The sequence below is a fragment of the Pantherophis guttatus genome, chromosome 1, assembly GCF_059756535.1.
Source record: "Pantherophis guttatus breed Tessera chromosome 1, ASM5975653v1, whole genome shotgun sequence".
Taxonomy (NCBI): Eukaryota; Metazoa; Chordata; class Lepidosauria; order Squamata; family Colubridae; genus Pantherophis; species Pantherophis guttatus.
The window spans coordinates 324,709,438-324,730,250 of NC_142063.1; the positions used below are offsets into that span (position 1 = coordinate 324,709,438).

Sequence of the window (20,813 nt, forward strand, 5' to 3'; positions counted from 1 at the left end):
GATTATGAAAGAGAAAGAAAGGCTCAAAATCCATTTGAAACAACATATTAACCTCACTGAAGCTGAGAATACAAAACACAACCTTTGGAGTTTGAAAAACGTCTTCCAAGGTTATTTTCACAAGCACAAGAAAGCAAAGACATGGAAGATGGAATATGTGCCATGTGCTAATGTGGAAGTAAACGTGTAAAATGTCAAGAGACAGAGGTGACACTGGCTGCATTAAAGAGCCATGGTGGCGAAGTGGTTAGAATGCAGTACTGCAGGGCTAACTCACTGTTCACTTTAGAAGTTTGATTCAGACCGGCTCCAGGTTGACTCAGCCTTCCATCCTTCCAAAGTCGGTAAAATGAGGCCTCAAATTGTTGGGGGCAATAGGCTGACTCTGAAAACCACTTAGAGAAGGCTGTAAAGTGATATATAATTCTAAGTGTTATTCTATTCACAACCCAGTTAATACAGTGGTGCCATAAACGAAACACGCTAAACAACTAAGTTTGTGTTTTGCACGTTGCACTTTGGGTGTGTAACTAACCTAGTTAAGAGTGTTTTGCATGCACAATCATTAAACTACATATCCAAGATCAAAAAAAGATTAGAGTATTATGACAATCACGTCCCCTTTTATTTTTATTTTATCCTGCTCTTCCCTGAAGTTTACAAAGATGATATAAGCCCTCAGCTCTTCACTCTTCACATAGTTTCATCTTGCAGTTTTCTAGAATAGAATAACAGAGTTGGAAGGGACCTTGGAGGTCTTCTAGTCCAACCCCCTGCTCAGGCAGGAAACCTTACACCATTTGAGACAAATGGTTATCCAATCTCTTCTTAAAAACTTCCAGTGTTGGAGCATTCACAACTTCTGGAGGCGAGTTGTTCCACTAATTAATTGTTCTGTCAGGAAAATTCTCTTTAGTTCTAAGTTGCTTCTCTCCTTGATTAGTTTCCACCCATTGCTTCTTGTCCTGCCCTCAGGTGCTTTGGAGAATAGCTTGACTCCTTCTTTGTGGCAGCCCCTTTTCTGCTCGTATTTCAACGCATTAAACTCTCCAGACGTCCCTCTGACCGGACTATGAGATAAACAGGACCTTTACATACAAGAAGGAGCCGGGTCTGACAGTTAATTGTTGCAAAGTATCCTGCAGTTTGCAGGATACAACAGCTACTACCCACAATTACAGGCAAGCCCTCAAAGTAAAAAGCAAGCGGCCACGCAGCTGCGCTTGTAAGACAGCGCCGGTGGGTGGCCCGAGACCTCGACTGTTCCGATTGATCGAGGGCTGCAAAGTATTCGGAGGGGACGCCTTCCCATTTGCTCTGGCGGTTAAGGCGGGAAAGGGGTTGGGGGGGGGGCAGGCCTCAGGGAGACCCATTGCTCCAACTGCTTGCTTTGGAAAGGCATGGAAATGAGGCGAAGCGGCGAGCGACGCTGGCAGGATAATGGGAGCAGCCTGCGAGGAGGAGAAGACGGCACCGGGGTGGGAAATTTCGGGGTGAGGCGAAGGAAAGAGGCTTCTTGGTGTCTTCCTCCGGCACCTTTCTTCAATATACTGGCGCCACCCTCGCGGCTCGCGCGTTTCGATGAAGTCGCGAAGGAAGAAGGGCGGCTTATGCTGACCACTCAGTTCTGCTTTGACGGGGATGGAGGCCCATTAAAAGTGATTTGGAAAATGGATCCCGATAGCTTTCGATGTTGCTTCGTGTCAGGCTACTATACCTATATAGTAGGGGTCTCCAACCATGGCAACTTTAAGCCTGCAGGACTTCAACTCCCAGAATTCCCCAGCCAGCAGAGCTGGCTGGGGAATTCTGGGAATTGAAGTCCTCCAGGCTTAAAGTTGCCATGGTTGGAGACCCCTGCTATATACAACTCACTAGCTGGCCTTGAAGTGGTTGTTTTGTTTTGTTTTATGGCCCAAATCTGGTAGATTTATCTCAAGTCACATCATTTTGGGGGGAACTCCTGGGATTGAATCCTGGGACATTCTGATGTTTTGCTGGTCCTTCTTTGCTCTTAAATTATTTTATCTGACTTATCTCACACCAAATATCTATGGGCATGTAAAATTGGTTTCTTGGACTGTTTCAGAATGCATGGTTTTTTTCACATATTAAAATGCCTAGAGTTCCCCAATACTGTAGTACTAATTCATAACCAAAATTTACAAACCATGGCTGGGGAATTCTGGGAGTTAAAGTCCCCCAGGCTTAAAGTTGCCAAGGTTGGAGACCCCTGCTATATACAACTTGCTAGCTGGCTTTGAAGCGGGTTTTTGTTGTTGTTTTTATGGCCCAAAACTGGTAGATTTATCTCAGGTCACATCATTTTGGGGGAACTCCTAGGATTGAATCTTGGGACCTTCTGATGTTTTGCTGGTCCTTCTTTGCTCTTAAATTATTTTATCTGATTTATCTCACACCAAATATCTATGGGCACGTAAAATTGGTTTCTGGGAGTGTTTCAGAATGCATGGTTTTTTTCACATATTAAAATGCCTAGAGTTCCCCAATACTGTAGTACTAATTCATAACCAAAATTTACAAACCATGGCTGGGGAATTCTGGGAGTTAAAGTCCCCCAGGCTTAAAGTTGCCAAGGTTGGAGACCCCTGCTATATACAACTTGCTAGCTGGCTTTGAAGCGGGTTTTTGTTGTTGTTTTTATGGCCCAAAACTGGTAGATTTATCTCAGGTCACATCATTTTGGGGGAACTCCTAGGATTGAATCTTGGGACCTTCTGATGTTTTGCTGGTCCTTCTTTGCTCTTAAATTATTTTATCTGATTTATCTCACACCAAATATCTATGGGCACGTAAAATTGGTTTCTGGGAGTGTTTCAGAATGCATGGGGTTTTTTTTACATATTAAAATGCCTAGAGTTCCCCAATACTGTAGTACTAATTCATAACCAAAATTTACAAACCATACTTAGTGGACTCTCTTGCCTCCTAAGCAAAAACTGAACGAATGACATTAAAGCTAATATATGAGTTGGCCAATGTTTTTCCTTCCTTCGCCCAAATTCAAGTGAATGTGCTTTATATCAAAATATGTAAACTCTTTCAACTTTCTGGTTATGCTTCTTGATAATTTAAATAAGTAGTTTTACTGTAATTTACTATTTAAGCCAAGTGCAAAATATACAGTGTAGCAATGATAAAATTTTACATGATTGGCTCAAAAAGTAAAATAGGTTTAATTACCATGAATAAGAGATTAAATTAATAGGAATTTAAAGCATTCTAAAAGCAGTCTGTTGCATCAATCAAAAGGGTTATAAACCTCAATTCTCAATTCAAGAAAGTAGGGATTATATAGTAATAAATACACTAAACAATCGGTATTTACAGTGTATTCTGATATTTTAAGTACCTTCAAACAGCTTATCCAAAGGTAAAACATTTAGCAAATATTTTATTAAGTTCACTTTATTAGTAAGTTCATTAAAGGCTAACAATCATGCAAAGCTCTTTCAGGATGGATTTGGTTTTGCAAAAGAGATTAATATTATGCTTGGCATATTCTTATGTTCATTGTTCCAAGTCTTACCAGTGGTTGGGTCACCGTATGCAGAATATTACTGGTGACAGAGGAGTGTTGAAAGAAATAATCCGAGATGGCTCTGGTGAGACAGTCCCTCCTGATTCATCAGTATTAGGTAAAGTAGTTGCATTGATTTGTTGTGGTTTTAGGGTCTATCGAATATTGATATTATATGGTATCTATTTTTCCTTATTTAATTAAGAGCTAGAGAAGGAAAAATTAAAAGATCAGATTAATTAGCAAATGGATCTTGTTTCTAAATTAATATTTGTACCATTTGTTCTGAAAAATTAGGCAAATGATCTTCATTAATTATATTCTTATGCTTCTAAGAGGTTCTGATGGCTGCACTGTGCTTTATTCAAATAGTAAAAAAAATTTGCCAGAATACTCACATAGCACCTGTGTAACAGTATAGGTAAGCTAATAATATTAAAGTATATGTGCCTTTGTAGAGAACATTATAGGGGGGTTAATTTATCAAATGTGTTTGAGAAGGTGTTTAGCAGCCGTCAGACTGAAATAGTATGAGAAGTGATAACAAGCCAAATTGAGGTGTGACTTGCATGCAGTCCAGATTTTTAATTGCTCAGCAAGAATGTGTGAAGAAAAGTTTATTGAATTAATGTAAGTGTATAATAAAGCTAATACTATTCATTATGGACTATTTTGAATGTGATAACAATATATAAGGTAAGTAAATCATACAGGAACAATAAAAGAATGCTTAGTAAATGATTTCATGTTGAGTAGAAAGTAGGCAAAGATATGTTCTTAGTTATTTACAGATTTGTAGTTATATAAGGAGTGCTTGTGATAATGGTGTGTTATCAGCTGGGACCAAGAATGATCTACAGCAAACATTAGATTGCATGATGCAATGAAGAGTATGGATCTGAAAAATAATGCTTCAAAGATTACTGTTTGAGAGCCAGTTTGGTAGGGTCGTTAAAGTGCTAGCCTAGAAATCAGGAGACTATTGGTTCTAGTCCTGCCTTAGTCATGAAAGCCAGATGAGTTTATTTATTTATTTTATTTATATATTTATGTAATTTATATGCCGCCCTTCTCCCGTAGGACTCAGGGCGGCTTACAAAACAAAACAAAGACTTACATAAACAATTTAAAATCAGTTTAAAGTTAAAATCAATTAAAAATTATTGAAATTATTTGAAATCACCCCTACGGATTCAGCCCATCTGGTGAAAAAGCCATGTCTTCAATTCGCGGCGGAAGGAGAGGAGGTCCGGGGCTGTCCTGAGGCCGGTGGGCAACCCATTCCAGAGGGTCGGCGCTCCCACAGAGAATGCTCTCCCCCTGGGGGCCACCAGCTGACATTGTCTGGCTGACGGCATCCTGAGGAGGCCCGCTCTGTGTGAGCGCACCGGACAGTGGGAGGAAGGCAGGAGATGATCCTGCAGATACCCCAGGCCTAAGCCGTGTAGGGCTTTATAGGTGAGCACCAGCACCTTGAAATGAAGGTGGCATTTGAAATGAAGGTGGCATTTGAAATGAAGCTGCACTGGCGGCAGCCAGTGCAGCTCGCACAGGAGAGGTGTCACATGGGAGTACCGAGAAGCCCCCGTAACAACCCGCACGGCCGCATTCTGGACTAACTGTAGTCTCCAGGTGCATCCCAAGGGCAGCCCCATGTGGAGGGCGTTGCAGTAGTCCAACCGAGACGTAACAAGGGCATGAGTGACCGTGGCAAGGGTATCCCGATCTAGGAAAGGGCGCAACTGGCGCACAAGGCGTACCTGTGCAAAGCCCCCCCTGGTCACGGCCGTCAAATGATCATCTAGGGATAGCCGTGAATCCAGGAGGACCCCCAAATTGCGGACCCTTTCTGAGGGAGTAAGGATCTCCCCTCCCATCACTAGTGACAGGGCCACTAGATCAAGAGATGCTGGTATCCACAGCCACTCGGTCTTGGATGGGTTGAGTCTGAGTCTGTTTCTTCCCCTCCAGGCCCGCACCGCTTCCAGGCAGCGGGACATCACAGAAAGGGCATCCCCAGGGAGATCCGGGGTGGAGATGTAAAGCTGAGTGTCATCAGCATATTGATGGTACCTCACCCCGAAACCACAAATGATCTCACCCAGCGGCTTCATGTAGATTTAAAGAGCAGAGGAGAGAGAACCGACCCCTGAGGCACCCCACACGTGAGGGGCCTCGGCATGGATCTCTCTCTCCCCGTCCACACAAACTGCGAGCGGCCTGAGAGGTAGGAGGAGAACCACCATAAAATGGTGCCTCCCACCCCCAACCCCCCCGAGTCACTGCAGTAAGATACCATGGTCGATGGTATCGAAAGCCGCTGAGAGGTCAAGAAGGACCAGGATGGAGGAACAACCCCCATCCCTGGCCCGCCAGAGATAATTTACTAGGGCGACCAATGCCGTTTCTGTGCTGTAACTGTGCCTGAAACCCGATTGGTACGGCTCTAGGTACTCAGTTTCCTCCAGGAACTGCGGGAGCTGCTGTGCCACCACAGACTCAACAACCTTCGCTATAAAGCGAAGGTTGGAGACTGGACAATAGTTATTAAGGGAGTCTGGATCCAGGGTGGGCTTCTTGAGGAGGGGACGAACCACCGCCTCTTTGAGTGTGGCGGGGAAGACTCCTTCCCTCAAAGAAGCGTTGACAACTGCCAATCCCACTCTAAACAGGGCGGCTGGGCGATTTTCTGCAGATGCAATGAGAGCGGCAAAATATTGGTGCTTTGCCGCTTCCATTGCCACAAGATAAGACCTAATATGGGTTTTTAACTGTGTTCGGTCAGATTCGGATCGGGAGGATCTCCAACTGCCCTCCAGGCGTCTTCTCCGACGCTTCATTTCCCTGAGCTCCGCAGTGAACCAGGGAGCCACCCGGGATTTGCGTCGGGTCAGAGGCCGCAAAGGCGCAATTCGATCCAAGGCCCCCACCGCGGCCTGTTCCCAGGCTGCGACCAGGGCCTCAGACGAATCATGGGATAAAGAAAAGGCCCAAGCTCCGTCAGGAACCCTTCTGGGTCCATCAGGTGCCTGGGGTGGAACAATCTCACTGGTTCCGCTTCCCAGCGGCGGGGGATGACGGAGAGAAAGTCCAGCCTGAGGAGGGAATGATCGGACCATGATAGGGGATAGGTTGACAAGTTTCCCCTACCACAATCATTTATCTACTGTTCAGAGAGAAAAACCAGGTCGAGTGTGTATCCTCCCTTATGAGTTGGGCCCTGTACAACCTGAGTTAGGTCCCTGGCTGTCATGGAGGCCATGAACTCCCGGACTGACTCAGATGTCTCCCTGGCCGATGGAAAATTGAAATCTTCCACAACCAGAAGGTTGGGGAGTTCAAACGCCAATTCGGCCAGGTCATCTAGCAGTGCGGGCAGGGCTGAGGCTACTTGGGATACTTGGTTACTTGGGACAGTCACTCTCTCTTAGCCTAATCCACCTCATAGGGTTGTTGTGAGGAAAATAGAAGGAGGAAGTAGTATTACATATATTTGCTCCTTTGAGTTACTTATAAAGTTAAAAAGGAAGGGTAAACAATTAAAATACTATACAGTAATTGTACTTGACAAGGAAATAAGTATTCCATTTCATATAGTCTATGACCCAAAACTATAATAAATCTATGATAAAAAAAACTATAATAAAATATGAATTAGTATCCCTTGGTAAAATGTTTAATAAAGGAGGAAAAATGGATGAAGAATTTAACAAACAAATGCTTATAGGACGGTACTGATTAATGAATAGTCCATTAGGAGGAATGTGTGTGTGGAATAAAGTAAAAATGACAGTATATACATGTTTCTGCCTATATGCATATATGGAAATAAGTATGTGAAGAAACAAAAGATGACTGCAATGGGAATGGATACTTATTAAAGTGTGTGTTGAAAAAACTGCAGATGTGAGGTTAAGAATAAATGGGTACTGAATGGATGTGAATGAAATACAAAATAGAGTAACAGGTACTTTGAAGTGGTTTGGTCATATAAAGAGAATCAGAGGTTGAAATCACAAAACAAATATAAAGAAAGGGGAAGATCAAGAAAGTTGTGGTTGGATGGAGTTGGTGAGATTAACAAAAAAAGGTGTCAAGTTTGAAGAACAAGACATAGTATATGAAGTGTGTGTGGATATGGTAGAAACAAGATGGTTTGCAAGAATATAAAGTTTTGGAAAAGTATAATGTGTGTTAGTATAAAAGGCGTTTTTTCTCTTTTTTATGTCTTTAGGTTCTTTGCCTGTTTTAATATTTCTGCATTTTGTATAACATCATATTCTGTGTTCCAAAAGGGAAAAAAAAAGTGTAACCGATAATGTGTTCCTTGATTAAGGAATTTAAAACAATGCCAAGCTCAACAAACTTCACATAGCAAAACTATTCCTAAGGACATTTATGCCGATGAAATTAATATGTTCAATGTTTCTCAATGACATTTATTCTGATTCTGATATTTTTCAGTGAAATTTTCAGGGTATTTAGAACACACGGACAGACCCTTTGATACAAATTGGTTCAAGAAAAACCCCAAACTCATGAAACTTGGTGAAGGTGAGTGAAAGATACACGACTTAGTGGATATAAATATAATTTGAGTTTAATCAGTAAATGCTTATATAGATATCTGATCTAATGCATTATAACTCTTTATCCTCAGTGTGATCTCCATTGTCACATCTTGAATGATTTCCTGTTCCTCTGAACAAACCAGTTTGCCACATGCTCTTTTGCCATTTCTGTATTTTCTGCGTGATTCTTCTTTCTTCTGCAATCAGTTCAAAACAAACAGTAATACAGTACGGAAATTCTGGAAATAAGGATTTTCTGTTTTGCTTTCCTAGATATTACTCTGAGGGGCTTGGAAGTTGGATTACTCACAATGAGAAAAGGAGAGTTGGCAAGATTTCTCTTCAAGCCAAATTATGCCTTTGGAACTTTGGGTTGCCCTCCTTTGATTCCCCCCAATTCCACAGTCTTGTTTGAAGTTGAGCTTTTGGACTTTTTGGACTCGGCAGAATCAGATAGGTTCTTTGACCTGCCTCCTGTGAGTTATCAAATTTATATCTAATAGTCTGTATTAGTACCATTCAATTACATCTTCTGAAATTAGAGGTTTTGAACTATAATTTGTACAGCAGTGGTCCTTGTGAAACTATTTTTTACAAGTAAGCTGCTCAGCGTCACCTCAAACCATGAGATGGACAGCATATAAATTAAATTAAATAGAAATGTTACCACTGAGGAGCTATTGAAGTTGGAGATTGCTCTCTGCAATCTCCAACTATAGGAAAAGTGAAAGCATTAGAATTGGGCATAGCAGTTGAAGGGCCAAAATAATTAAAGACAAGGCAGCTTTCCGTGCATCTGACCTATTAATAAAAATCAACTACCTTGTTGGTCTTACATTCAATCTAAGAATGGATGGATCTTGGCAGTTTTCTTTTCATGCATACTTAGTGCTTTCTTGTTTGATCCTAAGTTCTTTCCATGTTGTTCATGAAGAAAAATGTTGATTTTGATAACACGAAGAAAAATGAGCCAAACAAAATTATCCCCTATTTCTAGCTAGGAAACAAAAATCCCAATCAGTCTTTCATACATAGTGTCAAATCTTGTATTTTTTCTTTTCCATTTAGCTGTATGGAATGTAGCTGGAGGGAAACAGATTAATGGGAAATAAATACTAAATCACAGACAATCCTTGATGTATGTTAGCTTTGCTATTGCTATTGAGTGATCAAACTTTTGCGTTTATGGAACTGCCCCAAATGGACCTTTACAATTACTCCTTGGGTTACAAATACTCATTCAGTGACCATTCAAATTACAACAGCACAGAACAAGGGAGACTCGTGACCAGACCTTGAAATTGCAACCGTCATGGCGTTGCATGATGGCAATTCAAGCACTTGGCATCCAACTTGTTATTACAACAGTTGCAGTGTTGTACAGTCACATTATCACTATTTGTAACCTTCCTTGCTGGCTTCACGTGAAGTCAAGGAGGAAGCCAGCAGGAAGTTGCAAGTTTCTCTGGCTTTTTTCCCCCAAGGAGCTCCCAGATGGTATGAGGATATCATACTCTGTAGTACCCATCCCCACACTGGCCTGTTTGCCTGGAATGCAGTTTCAGTGCCTGTTCCTATGCCGCAGTCACATGAGGTCCTCACTTAAGAACCAACATGGTCCTTGTTTAATGATGACAGTGGAGATTGCCAAGATGGTTGTCACTAAGCAATGTAGTCATGAAGTCTATGACTGCATGCTTAGTAAGGAAGGGAAGCAAGCGATTTCTGTAGGCCATCTCCTTTGCCTTTCCCTCCACTCCTTCATAGCACATCGATTGGAGAAGAGATTTCAAGAGAGTAAGCTGTATGCTCTTATATACATCAAGAGCAATGCAGATGCGCCAGCAGCAGAAAAGGGTCAGGCAAAGGAAAGATGGCTACATCCTCACCCCCCTTGCAGAGTGGAGAGATTGGAGAGGAAGAGATTTCAAGAGAGTACTTTAACCTGCGTAGCAAGCCTGTGGCTCTCAGCCCTGAACTGGCATGATCGCATTGTTTTCAATGTGTACAAGACACTAAGCAGGCACCTGACCATTCCAAAAGAGGGGGGACTGTAGGGTGCTTAGATCTGGCCTGCGGGGCCACCCTGGAAACAACAAAGGACTGGCCCACATTGCCTCTGCCAGCAAAAACAGAGCTTGCAAGCGGCCCCTCCGAGCGTTGTTTTTGTTGGCAGAGGGCTGCAGGAGGCCATTGCGGCCGAAAACAAGTGACATTGAGCTGACACAAGTGATGTCGAGCTGGCCCCGGCCAGACCCACCCAGTCCCCTGAGGTCAAACACAATCCTGATGTGGCCCTCAATGAAATCGAATTTGATAACCCTTGTTCTAAGGCGAATGTTACTAATTAATCTACGTTTTTATATCGTGTTTATAGGATATAAAATCGCATATGCTTATTTATACATTTTCTTCTATCCCCTACTGTAGTTTTTTGCTTTTTCTTCCCTTAAAATAGTTGTGCTTTCCAGCCTTATTTAGTCATCACTCATGACTAAATTTACACTCTGACTTATAAATGTCAAACAATAAAAAAGGCAAATTAATGCAAGTCAAATCAGTTAGCAATGATGCCTTAACAAAAAAGGATATTTTTTTGTATTTTCCTAAATGTTGAAAGAATGGGCCAAATATACCTTGCTTGGTAGAGAGCATTCCATAGTCTGGACAAGACCCTCTCTTATGTCCACAATATCACTGAGATTCTGGTAATGAAAAATAATTAAAAAGGTCTCTAAAAATTGGGCAGATTTGTAGTAGGAGAGGCAGTCTTAAGTCATTTAGGGCTTTAAAGAACTAACTTGTGTAGGTTTTCAGCATAACCATTTTTGCTTAAACTTATAACTATTAGGACTAGTTTCTCTAACTAGATTATTATTTCTCTGCAAAGGAGCAACAGGATAGATTTCCACTGGAGAAAATTATAAAGGTAGCAGAAACAGAACGTGAATTTGGCAATTACCTCTTCCGTCAGACACGTTTCATGGATGCCAAGGAGAGGTACAAACGGGTAAGTAGCATTCATGGAATAGGGAATGAATCACAAACTACATCTAGAAATTTAAAATTGTATCCAGCACAACAATCTTCCTATCCACACCGAAATGTGAATAATTTTAAGCCTATGCAGTCGTAGGCTGCATCAGTAGAGGGATAGCATCAAGATCACAAGAAGTGATGGCACCACTCTATGCAGCACAAGTGAGGCCACATTTGGAATACTGCGTTCTGGTTGCCATGATACAAAAAAGATACCGAGACTCTAGGAAGAGTGCAGAGAGTAGCAACAAAGATGATAAAGGGTCTAGAGCAGGGCTGTCAAACTCACGGCCCATGGACCGGATGTGTCACACGCTGGCCATGCCCACGCCTGTTTTAGCAAAGGGGGAAAAAGTCACAATGCGTCACTTGACGCTGCCATGACAACGCGAGTTTGACATACCTGGTCTAGAGGCTAAACAGTATGATGAAACAGTTAAGGGAACTAGGCATGTTTACTCTAACTAAGAGAAGGCTCAGGGGTAACACGATAGTTGTCTTACAGTATTTGAGGGGCAGTCCCAGGAGGAAGGGGTCAACTTATCCAAAGCACCTGAGGGCAGGATTTGAATCAATGGGTGGAAGCTCATTAAAGAGAGATCCAATCTGGAACTAAGGAGAACTTTCCTGACAGTAAGAACAATTACCATATTTTTCAGAGTATAAGATGTACCTTTTCCCCCCCTAAAAGAGGGTGGAAATGTTGGTGTGTCTTATACACCGAATACAACCATTTTTGGCCTCCTGAAGTCCCACCCCACTCATTCCATTTTTCTGAAAAATAGGCCTGTTTTTCGCCCGTTTTTTTTCAAAAATGGAGTTTTTTTCCCCTCCCCCAGCCCCCAGGAGTACTCTGCAGGCCTCCCAAACCCTATGCGTGCCTCATTTTTCGCTAAAACGGGCAAAAAACAGCCCATTTTTCGCCTGTTTTTGCAAAAAACTGGGCACACAGAGGGTTTGGGAGGCCTGCAGAGTGCTTCTGAGGGCCAGGGAGGGCAAAAACATTTTTTTTCTTACTTTACCTCTTTGAAATCTTGGTGCGTCTTATACACTGGTGCATCTTATAGTCCAAAAAATATGGTAAATAGTGAAACAGCTTGCCTCCCAAAGTTATGGGTACTCCTTTGCTGAAGGTCTTCAAGAAAAGCAATTTTAGAACAATAAGCAGGGGAGGGGGGGTTTGAGCTAGAAGACCTGCAAGGTTGCTTCTAGCTCAGTGATTCTATATACGCTCTAGAAAATGCTGTTTTCTGGAAGTTCTAATAAAAAAAACATATCAGACTTTATATATAATAATAATAATAATAATAATAATAATAATAATAATAATAATAATAATAATAATAATAATAATTTTATTTCTATACCGCCCTTCTCCCGAAGGACTCAGGGCGGTGTACAGCCTATTTAAAAACACAGACAAAACAATGATAAAATTTAAAATAATTAAATAAGTGGCTCAAATATATGTTATCTTGCAGTTAATATGGTTCTGTCATGGTCTTTTAGAAATACAAAACTCTGTGAAAAATCACATTAATTGGAGTCATTATTTCTTAAATATTGGTAACATTGTCTAGAATCTAAAAAAAATGGTTTTTGTTTGACTACTTGTGAATGTTCCAAAGTCTTTTTCTGGAAGTTAGTAAGATTGGGGGACAGCTAGACAGAAGAAACAAGAACATTATCATTTAAAAAAGCCTGTGTAATATAGTTAAGATGGTTGAAAAGAACTCTAGTTCTAGTGTAGAAGCCCACTGGGTGATTGGACCATTCATTCTTTCTGTGCCCAACCAACCTGATGGAGTGGTTGTGAGAAAAAAATAGTGGGATCCTCTTGGGCTCCTTAATAGAAGGTAAGATAAAATCCTTAATAAATAATACATAAACATTTATTTGAATTGTGTCTCAAGTCAGCATCCATGCTACCCAACACATATGGCAGTCAGTACATTTGTCTAACGAGCATTTCCAGCAATTCTCTATCACAGATCTTTTCTCTGATGTAAGTTTATTGTTTATTGTTTTATTTCTACTCAACCAGGCCTCTTCAGTACTCAATCGCATATGCGCCAAGGAGACTGAAAAAGACAAAGTTGATGCTGCCAGGCTTCTGGTCTTCCTGAATTTATCTTTTGTTTGCTTGAAGTTGGAACGTCCAGATCGAGCCCTAGCCTATGGCGAAAAAGCCTTAGAGTTAGATAAAAAGAATGCTAAAGCCCTCTTCAGATGTGGCCAGGTATGGAGGGTGGTTTTTTCCCCCATTTTGCATATCTTGCAAATGCGCAGAAGCATTTTGATGATGTCGGAGCCTCCCACCAGTTTTACTACCGGTTCTATAGAACCAGTGCGAACCGGGGGCAACCCACCACTGGATACTTAGGCAGTGTCAGTGAATGCTATCAATATATGAAGAGATTTAAAGTAAATAATTTTAACAGTAAAACAGTTTTATGGAGAATCTACTTTATTCTTTACAGATTACATTCTAGTATGTGATGTCTAATTACTTCTACTTTGCTTTTCTTAAACAGAAACATCTTTGCTTTTCTGTTTCTAATATAGTTAACATCTTTGACAGGAAACAAAAAAAAAGTAGTTAGGCAATGATTTAAATTACATATCATTATAATCCAAGTTTATTAAAATAATTCTTACTTAAATACAGTTTCTGGGAATGCACAACCAGTTAAATCATGAACCATGATTTATAAACCACAATAGATAGATTTACACAATGTTAAACCCATCTTTTAAAAATGGGTACTAATATGGAGACCATGGATGCTAAGTGAGTGCAGATCTGTGCTTTGCTTGTAAATGTATCCTATTTGACATAGGTAAACAAATGGTTCGAAGAAAGTTTTATAGGCTAGAGGGGGTGGAAGGAAATAATCTCACCAATTTGACTTTGACAGATCGTTGCATTGTGTCTGGCTATGTACTATTTTATGATAAGTTCCCCTTCCCCACACTGCCTAGCTGTCATTCTTCTTGTGTCTGCAACATGCTCTCAAAACTGATGTGAATAATAGTCCTAAAGTGTCCATTGTATGAACTTATCATTGCGTGCAAGACTTCTTGCTTACAATCAATAAGGCAGAATTGCAAATAATTCCAGCTTGCTATGTGAACCTGGCAAAAAAGGAAAATCCTTCACCTTGTTTTACTCTTCAAGAGAAGTGATCAAACTGCAATTGCAACTTATGTGCATTCTGTATTCTTAATTTCCAGGCATGCCTTTACTTGACGGAGTATGAGAGAGCCCGAGAGTTTCTGGTCAAAGCTCAGAAAGAACAGCCCTTCAACCAAGATATTAACAATGAGTTGAAAAAGCTGGCCAGGTGATAGAGCACTTACTTGACTGCTATATTAGCTGAATTGGATACTCATTCACTTACCAGTTAGATTCATGGTAATGGTTCAAATTTATTCCCTGTAGCTATTCAATCCTCAATATACTGCTAATGATTAAACTATTTTGGACTGAATAAGTGAGCATACCAAATAGGGAGAAATAGCACTAGTTTGCTACAAAGTACAATTTACAACCGTAAGTGAACCCATAGTTACAGTCATAAGTTGTGGCAGTAGTTAAACAATTCACCATGCCCAATTTTATGGCCTTTTTGTAATGGTTGTGAAGCAAACCCTTTTTTACCAATGAACATTTTTGCTGGAAACCAGCAAAAAAAAATGCTGAAAATTATAGTCACAAGCCGGGCCCTGCAAATGACCATAAATGTGAGCTAGTTACTGAGCACCTAAAATGTGATCACATGACTGCAGAGGGATTGTGTGGCCATCAGAACTTTGAATCAAGATCGTAAGTTATTCTGGGGAGGACATCATAATTTCAAATGGTCATTAAGTGACCAGTTGTTAAATGAGGACTACTTGTAGATTAAATCTTTTGAGATGGTGAAGCCTGTTTAAACATTGATCAAATGCCAATAAAAAATCTGTTTCAGTTGTCCAGCACTTGGAAACACTATTAGGATGTGGGAAAGTTTCCACATCCCTCTGAAGCGCCCTATTTGTTTCTTTAGATGATTTCCCTCTCTTTCTTTGCTAAGTGCAGGTTCACTTGTTTTTGTTTTTTTTCTGCTTAACATACAACTGGAAAAATGCCTTTATTTGGACAGACTAAAATCCATTTTCCCCCTAATCCTAGACAGGACACTTTAATGCTAACTATTTTTCTAGCCTTTCAACAGAATGCTAGAAGAAGAATTTCACTGGTTCTTTCAGCTAAAGATATTTGCAAACCTACTCACAAGAGAACAGGCATGGTTTTGGTTGGCTTTTGACACAACTGGCTTCTTTGTTTAGCAAATATTTTGCTTCTGCTTTACAAATGTTGAGTGTCTTCTGGATTTCATGCTTTTAAACCATCATTTATCAAGCGATCATTTTATTGGCCATTAGAAATGGGTTTATTACAAATTAAATGATGCACAACATATTCAGCTGTTAAATTATTAAAATTAACTTTAATTGATATAAACAAGAAAGCTAATATAAATGATAACAATAACATACTAAATTTCATTAAATGATGTTCATTATATTCAGCTGGAAAGCTCTGTTGTGACTCCTGATCAGTATTGCATTATAGTCAGTCTGATTTTAAGGTTCATTAAACTAAGTGCAAAACCTGACAAGTTGCAGTTCTTGATGTTATTAGCCACGCTCACAGAGTTCTCTAGTTCCAGAGTAAACAGTTGTATGTTTAGACTTGTTTTAAAATGTCTGCTTTTTAAAAACAAATTGATGGCACTCCAGTGCTGAAACCATTTGCTTTAACTTGCAGCTGTTACAGAGATTACATGGAGAAAGAGAAGGAGATGTGCTGTAAGATGTTTGCTCCACTGAATTCTCATTCATCAAAAGCAAACTTGGAAGGTAATAAGATTGCTTGGAGAGTTGGAGATATTGGTCTTCATGTGATTTGCGCTGTATCTTGAAGACTTACTCTCTTATGCATACACACACCTGTTTATGCATGACAATTGCATAGATCAGACAGTGTCTTGCTCCTTGACAAGAGCATGACCTTCATTTACTCTGCAGTTATTCAGCTATTAGGCATAAATGTTGCTTTGCTATCAAATCCCTATCCCACCACCTGCCATTCTATTTAAATGGCTGAAGTGTTAATCACCCCTACATAAGAGTCCAACGATACTTTAATTTTTTATAGTTTCCTCAAATATCTGGGATAATTGGCAGCTGTACATTCTTGCTGGGTAGTAATATTAGCCATGGCCATTTCCATAGTTTTCTATAACTAAATCCCACTATAGACTAAGCTTGTAGACTAGGTTAGGCATACTGGTCAGTCACTGACCTTAGTATGAAAATTTTGATAACTGTTTTTTAACTGTTTGTGACAGTTTACGCAATAATTCTAACACCTAAGTTCTCTATTTAAATTTGATAGTGAGTTTTGGAGAGAGGGCAAGATAGTGCTAATCTTTTTTATGTAGAGGTTTGTTGTCTAAGTAAAATAATGTTTTGCATTTGAGCTTGACTCCTAGTAATTTTGTGGAAACCAGCTCATCCATATCCTGGAGATCCTTTTTGATTGTGCAATTGCTGAGTGGGAATGAAAGAGATGAATTGATCAAATGATTCTCAGAATGGATGCAGGTTTTCTTCCATGGTATTTTCTTTTTAATCAGTTAAATGTAAAGAAGGCTTTAAATTTGAACCATTCAAATGAAATGACAAGGTTTCAATATTGAAATTCAACTTCATTTAAAAGTCCCAGCACATAACATTTTGAAGGAAATGAAAATTGAGGTCATACATTTCAGCTTTTTTTTCCTATGGAAATGGCAAATGCTACATGAGTAGTTTTGTATCAAGTATGCAACAATGCATTTGGTTTGCATTTCTTAGATATTTGGAGAACCGTCATCCAGCTAAAGAACTGTGAACAAACTAGTGCTAAGTAGACTAAGGGTAAATTGAACTGGATCTCAAAGACAAAATAAAACAGTATTTGAGGGAAGACTGCAACCCAGGGATGAAATGCTCCTGGTTTGGACCAGCTCGGGCGAGTAGGTAGCAATGGCGGCGGGCAGTTTGGAGAACTGGTAGCAAAAATCCCTGCCCCTGCCCCCCATGCCCAGCTGAGCCGCGCGATCATCAGAGCCTTTTTTTTTCTTTAAAATGGCTCTGAGGAACCAAGCTCTGACCAGCCAAGCTCTGACGATCCCAGCTGAGTTGCCTGCTAATCAGGCAACTCAGCTTGGATTGTCAGACCCATTTAAAAGAAAAAAAAGTTTCTTTTTTTCTCCCCCCCCCCTCCGCCTCCACCTTGCTTACCTTAGCTGCTGGTCGCAATGCAATCCATTGCATCAGCAAGCAACTGAATCTCCCTGCCTGCAATCAAGCTCATCGGTGAGAAGCTCTATCTGCAACTTAAAGACTTGTGGACTTCAACTCCCAGCAAAGCTGGCTGAGGAATTCTGGGAGTTGAAGTCCACAAGTCTTAAAGTTGCCAAGGTTGGAGACCCTTGTTCTATTGGGTAAGTTTTTTCCCCCTTTGGGAGCTTTAAAAAAATAGTTAATTGGGGTTTTTTTTAGTTGTTCTTTTTTTAGACCTAGCCATTTAAAGTTTAGGAAGTTTTAAATTTAGCTGCTTTTATATAAATATAAAAATAAATTAAAATAAAATAATATTTGTGCAACTTTCTGAGATTTAGTGTGTTTCTGTAGTGTTTCACTCTACATAAACACACAAAATCTCACAAAGCTGTATGTGGAATTTTGTGTGTGTAAAGTGTGAAAGTTGTTTTTTTGGGCTTTTTGTGGCTGGGTGAGGTTCCTGCTTGTTGCAGGGGCCATTTTGGGTCTAGCACAGCTGCTTTTACATTGTGGGTGAGTCAGTTGTGTTGTGTTGTGTGTGTGTAAAGTGTGAAAGTTGTTTTTTTGGGCTTTTTGTGGCTGGGTGAGGTTCCTGCTTGTTGCAGGGGCCATTTTGGGTCTAGCACAGCTGCTTTTACATTGTGGGTGAGCCAGTTGTGTTGTGTTGTGTTTTGTAGGTTAAAAAAGGGCAAAGAAGTGACATTGACTTGGCCACGTCCACCCAGTCACCTTACCACCAAGCCACGCCCACTAATTAAGCCATGCCCACAGAACCGGTAGCAAAAATTTTTAGATTTCACCCCTGCTGCAACCCTATAGTCCTTTAAGTTTAAAAAGCAGTTTATTCAGGAACATGGAATAAAGACCACTTATTCCGTAGGACAACACCCAACCTACTCTCTTGCCCATTTTTCCTTCTCACAAAATTAAAGGTACACATTTGCCTATTTAATAAGTAAAGGTTGAAAATGAAGCATGAAAACTGAGAGACAAGCCAAAACATCTTCTGAACCTCTCCATTATGTTACCCCTGATGTTTGCCACCTGGATGAGCACAAAAAAGTGTGCAAACTTTTTTCCCCTCTTACTCTCCTGGGTATCATGTGAAAGAAATTTGGACTGACAATTATGCCTATAGAGGTGTAATATGAACAGTCATTGCTGTCTGCTTACTCTTCTTTTTCTTGTAGTGTAATATGAGACTGGCCATAAAAGGTGCAACCATCACTTCATCTTTCCAGTTGTTATTGAGTTCTATCTATAGGCAACTCAGAAAAGTCTGAACTTTTTCTTGCTGGGTTGAGAGAGCAAACAAAAGACATTGAAACAGCTTGTGGAAGTAATTGCAATCTTCACATTCTGCCTTGATGCCTTTCTTTTTTGCAGCAAGGATTGGGCCCCTGAAGGTTGGCCCTCATCTGTCCTCTCCCTCTAAAATATTCTGCTACTCTATGTACCTCATGTATTAATGGGTGAGATTTCAAGTAAGGGGAGATGCAGGGGGAAGAAAAAGAATAACGATTTGCTTATTCAACTTCCCCAGGAGTTGCAAAAAAAATAATAACTGCATGTTATAATAATAACTGCATAATAACATGTTTGCATATTTCTTTGCTCCTTTTCAGTGGATGGAAGGAAAGCGTTGATTTAGGCTTATTTGCCACCATGATATATTTAGGAGGAAGAGGAGTGATTTCCTTCATAATTTTATCTGTCTAGTACTGGAAAGATAGTAAGAAATGACAAAGGCATTTGTTTATAAATGCAGATATAGGGATCAGTAAGAGGGCAGAAGTAGGAATAGCCTTCCATGTAACTTGCATGCTCGTTTCCAGACTGTTTTAACCTTGCACCCTTTCCCTGATTGGGTACAGTATAATAGAGTATTAACTATACTATTCATTGTTTGATTGTCTCATCTAGTTCCTTTCCTTTCCTTCAAAATAAAAATATAATTAGACCTTCAATGCAGTGATTTAAAGGCATGGGGTCTTGATAACTTATTAATTTATAAAATTTATAAAACACGATCGTTATAAAATATAATTTTTACAGTTTGACAACAAAATTAATTCACTGAGATTAAGTCATTATATGTTGGTAATTTCAGAATCTGGCTGTGCAGAAGAAAACTGAACTTAAGACAGAAGGAAAACCATTTCATTTTATTTATGATGTGCATCTTTTTTTTCAATATATGGAAGAACTATACTTCATTTGAAATATTCAAAACAATGTGAACTACATGGTTTTATATGCAAATAAGCACCATGTTTGTATAAGGGATACTCTTATTAGTGACATTATGTTGAAAAGAAGACCCATTATAAAAGGAACTCTGTCTCCATTGAAACATATTGATAAGTGATTACTTGGAGAGAAATTTATTTTTCCTATAATTTCCTGTCTTATAGGATTAGGTTCCTTAGGAGGATGTAAATTTGAAAGAATTATGTTTTATGATTGTTTGAGAATGCTCTTAAAGAGTGATATTCATGAGTTAGAAAAATAAATATGTCTTGAGAAAAAGTTCCAGCATGTTTGGTGTCTATTCATTACCCAAATTCTTTTGATACAAAGCATAGCAATACAAAGACTCTTATTTTTGCCTTACAAAAAGAGTTTAAGGGTTTTTGCCTAGGGCTTGAAGTGGTATGTCAATAATTGATTATTAACAGTTGCTATTCTATAGGATGGATAGAGGGATATTATTTATTATTGTTTTTGTGAAGCTGCCTAGAATGGGGCATGTTAGAAATATAATACATAAAATTTAATAGTATATAACATCACAGATTTTTCTAGATATTCAAGCTTGGTGACTGACATGAACTCGTACATTAGCCTTGGTGGCACGGTGGTTAGAATGCAATATTGCAAGCTAATTCTGCTGAGTGCCAACTGCCAGCAATTCGGCAGTTTGAATTTCACCAGCTGAAGGTTGATTCAGCCTACCATCCTTCCAAGGTCAATAAAATGAGGACCCAGATTGTTGGGGGTAATATGCCGACTCTGAAAACTGCTTAAGAGAGGACTGTAAAGCACTATGGAACAGTATATAAGTCTAAGTGCTATTGCTATTAAAGCTGTTGCTTTATTTATTTATTTATTTATTTATTTATTTATTTATTTATTTATTATTGCGATTTATATACCGCCATTCTCCCGAAGGACTCAGGGCGGCTTACAACAACAATCAATAATACAAATCACAAAATAACAAGATAAGTTAAAAACCCCTTAAAAACCATATTTAAAATTATTACAGTTTGTGCAACCCCTAGCAG

General features: G+C 39.7%; 1 protein-coding gene and 1 long non-coding RNA gene across 2 annotated transcripts; one reads left to right on the top strand and one right to left on the bottom strand.

Annotated features, from left to right (window-relative positions):
• Positions 1-1,227: 1,227 nt before the first annotated feature.
• Positions 1,228-20,058, top strand: FKBP6 (FKBP prolyl isomerase family member 6 (inactive)). Its single transcript, XM_034421058.3, has 9 exons — positions 1,228-1,493; positions 3,545-3,659; positions 8,006-8,095; positions 8,386-8,588; positions 11,003-11,122; positions 13,196-13,390; positions 14,386-14,495; positions 15,965-16,056; positions 19,637-20,058. Exons 1-9 carry the CDS (start codon positions 1,401-1,403, stop codon positions 19,660-19,662), a joined length of 1,044 nt encoding a protein of 347 aa, XP_034276949.1. The 5' UTR covers positions 1,228-1,400; the 3' UTR covers positions 19,663-20,058.
• LOC148116975 (uncharacterized) lies at positions 8,126-11,272 on the bottom strand. The gene is made up of 3 exons (XR_015731614.1): positions 11,075-11,272; positions 8,935-9,195; positions 8,126-8,309 (listed from the first exon to the last, which is right to left on the bottom strand). It is a non-coding gene; the product is annotated as an uncharacterized LOC148116975 (long non-coding RNA).
• Positions 20,059-20,813: the final 755 nt, after the last annotated feature.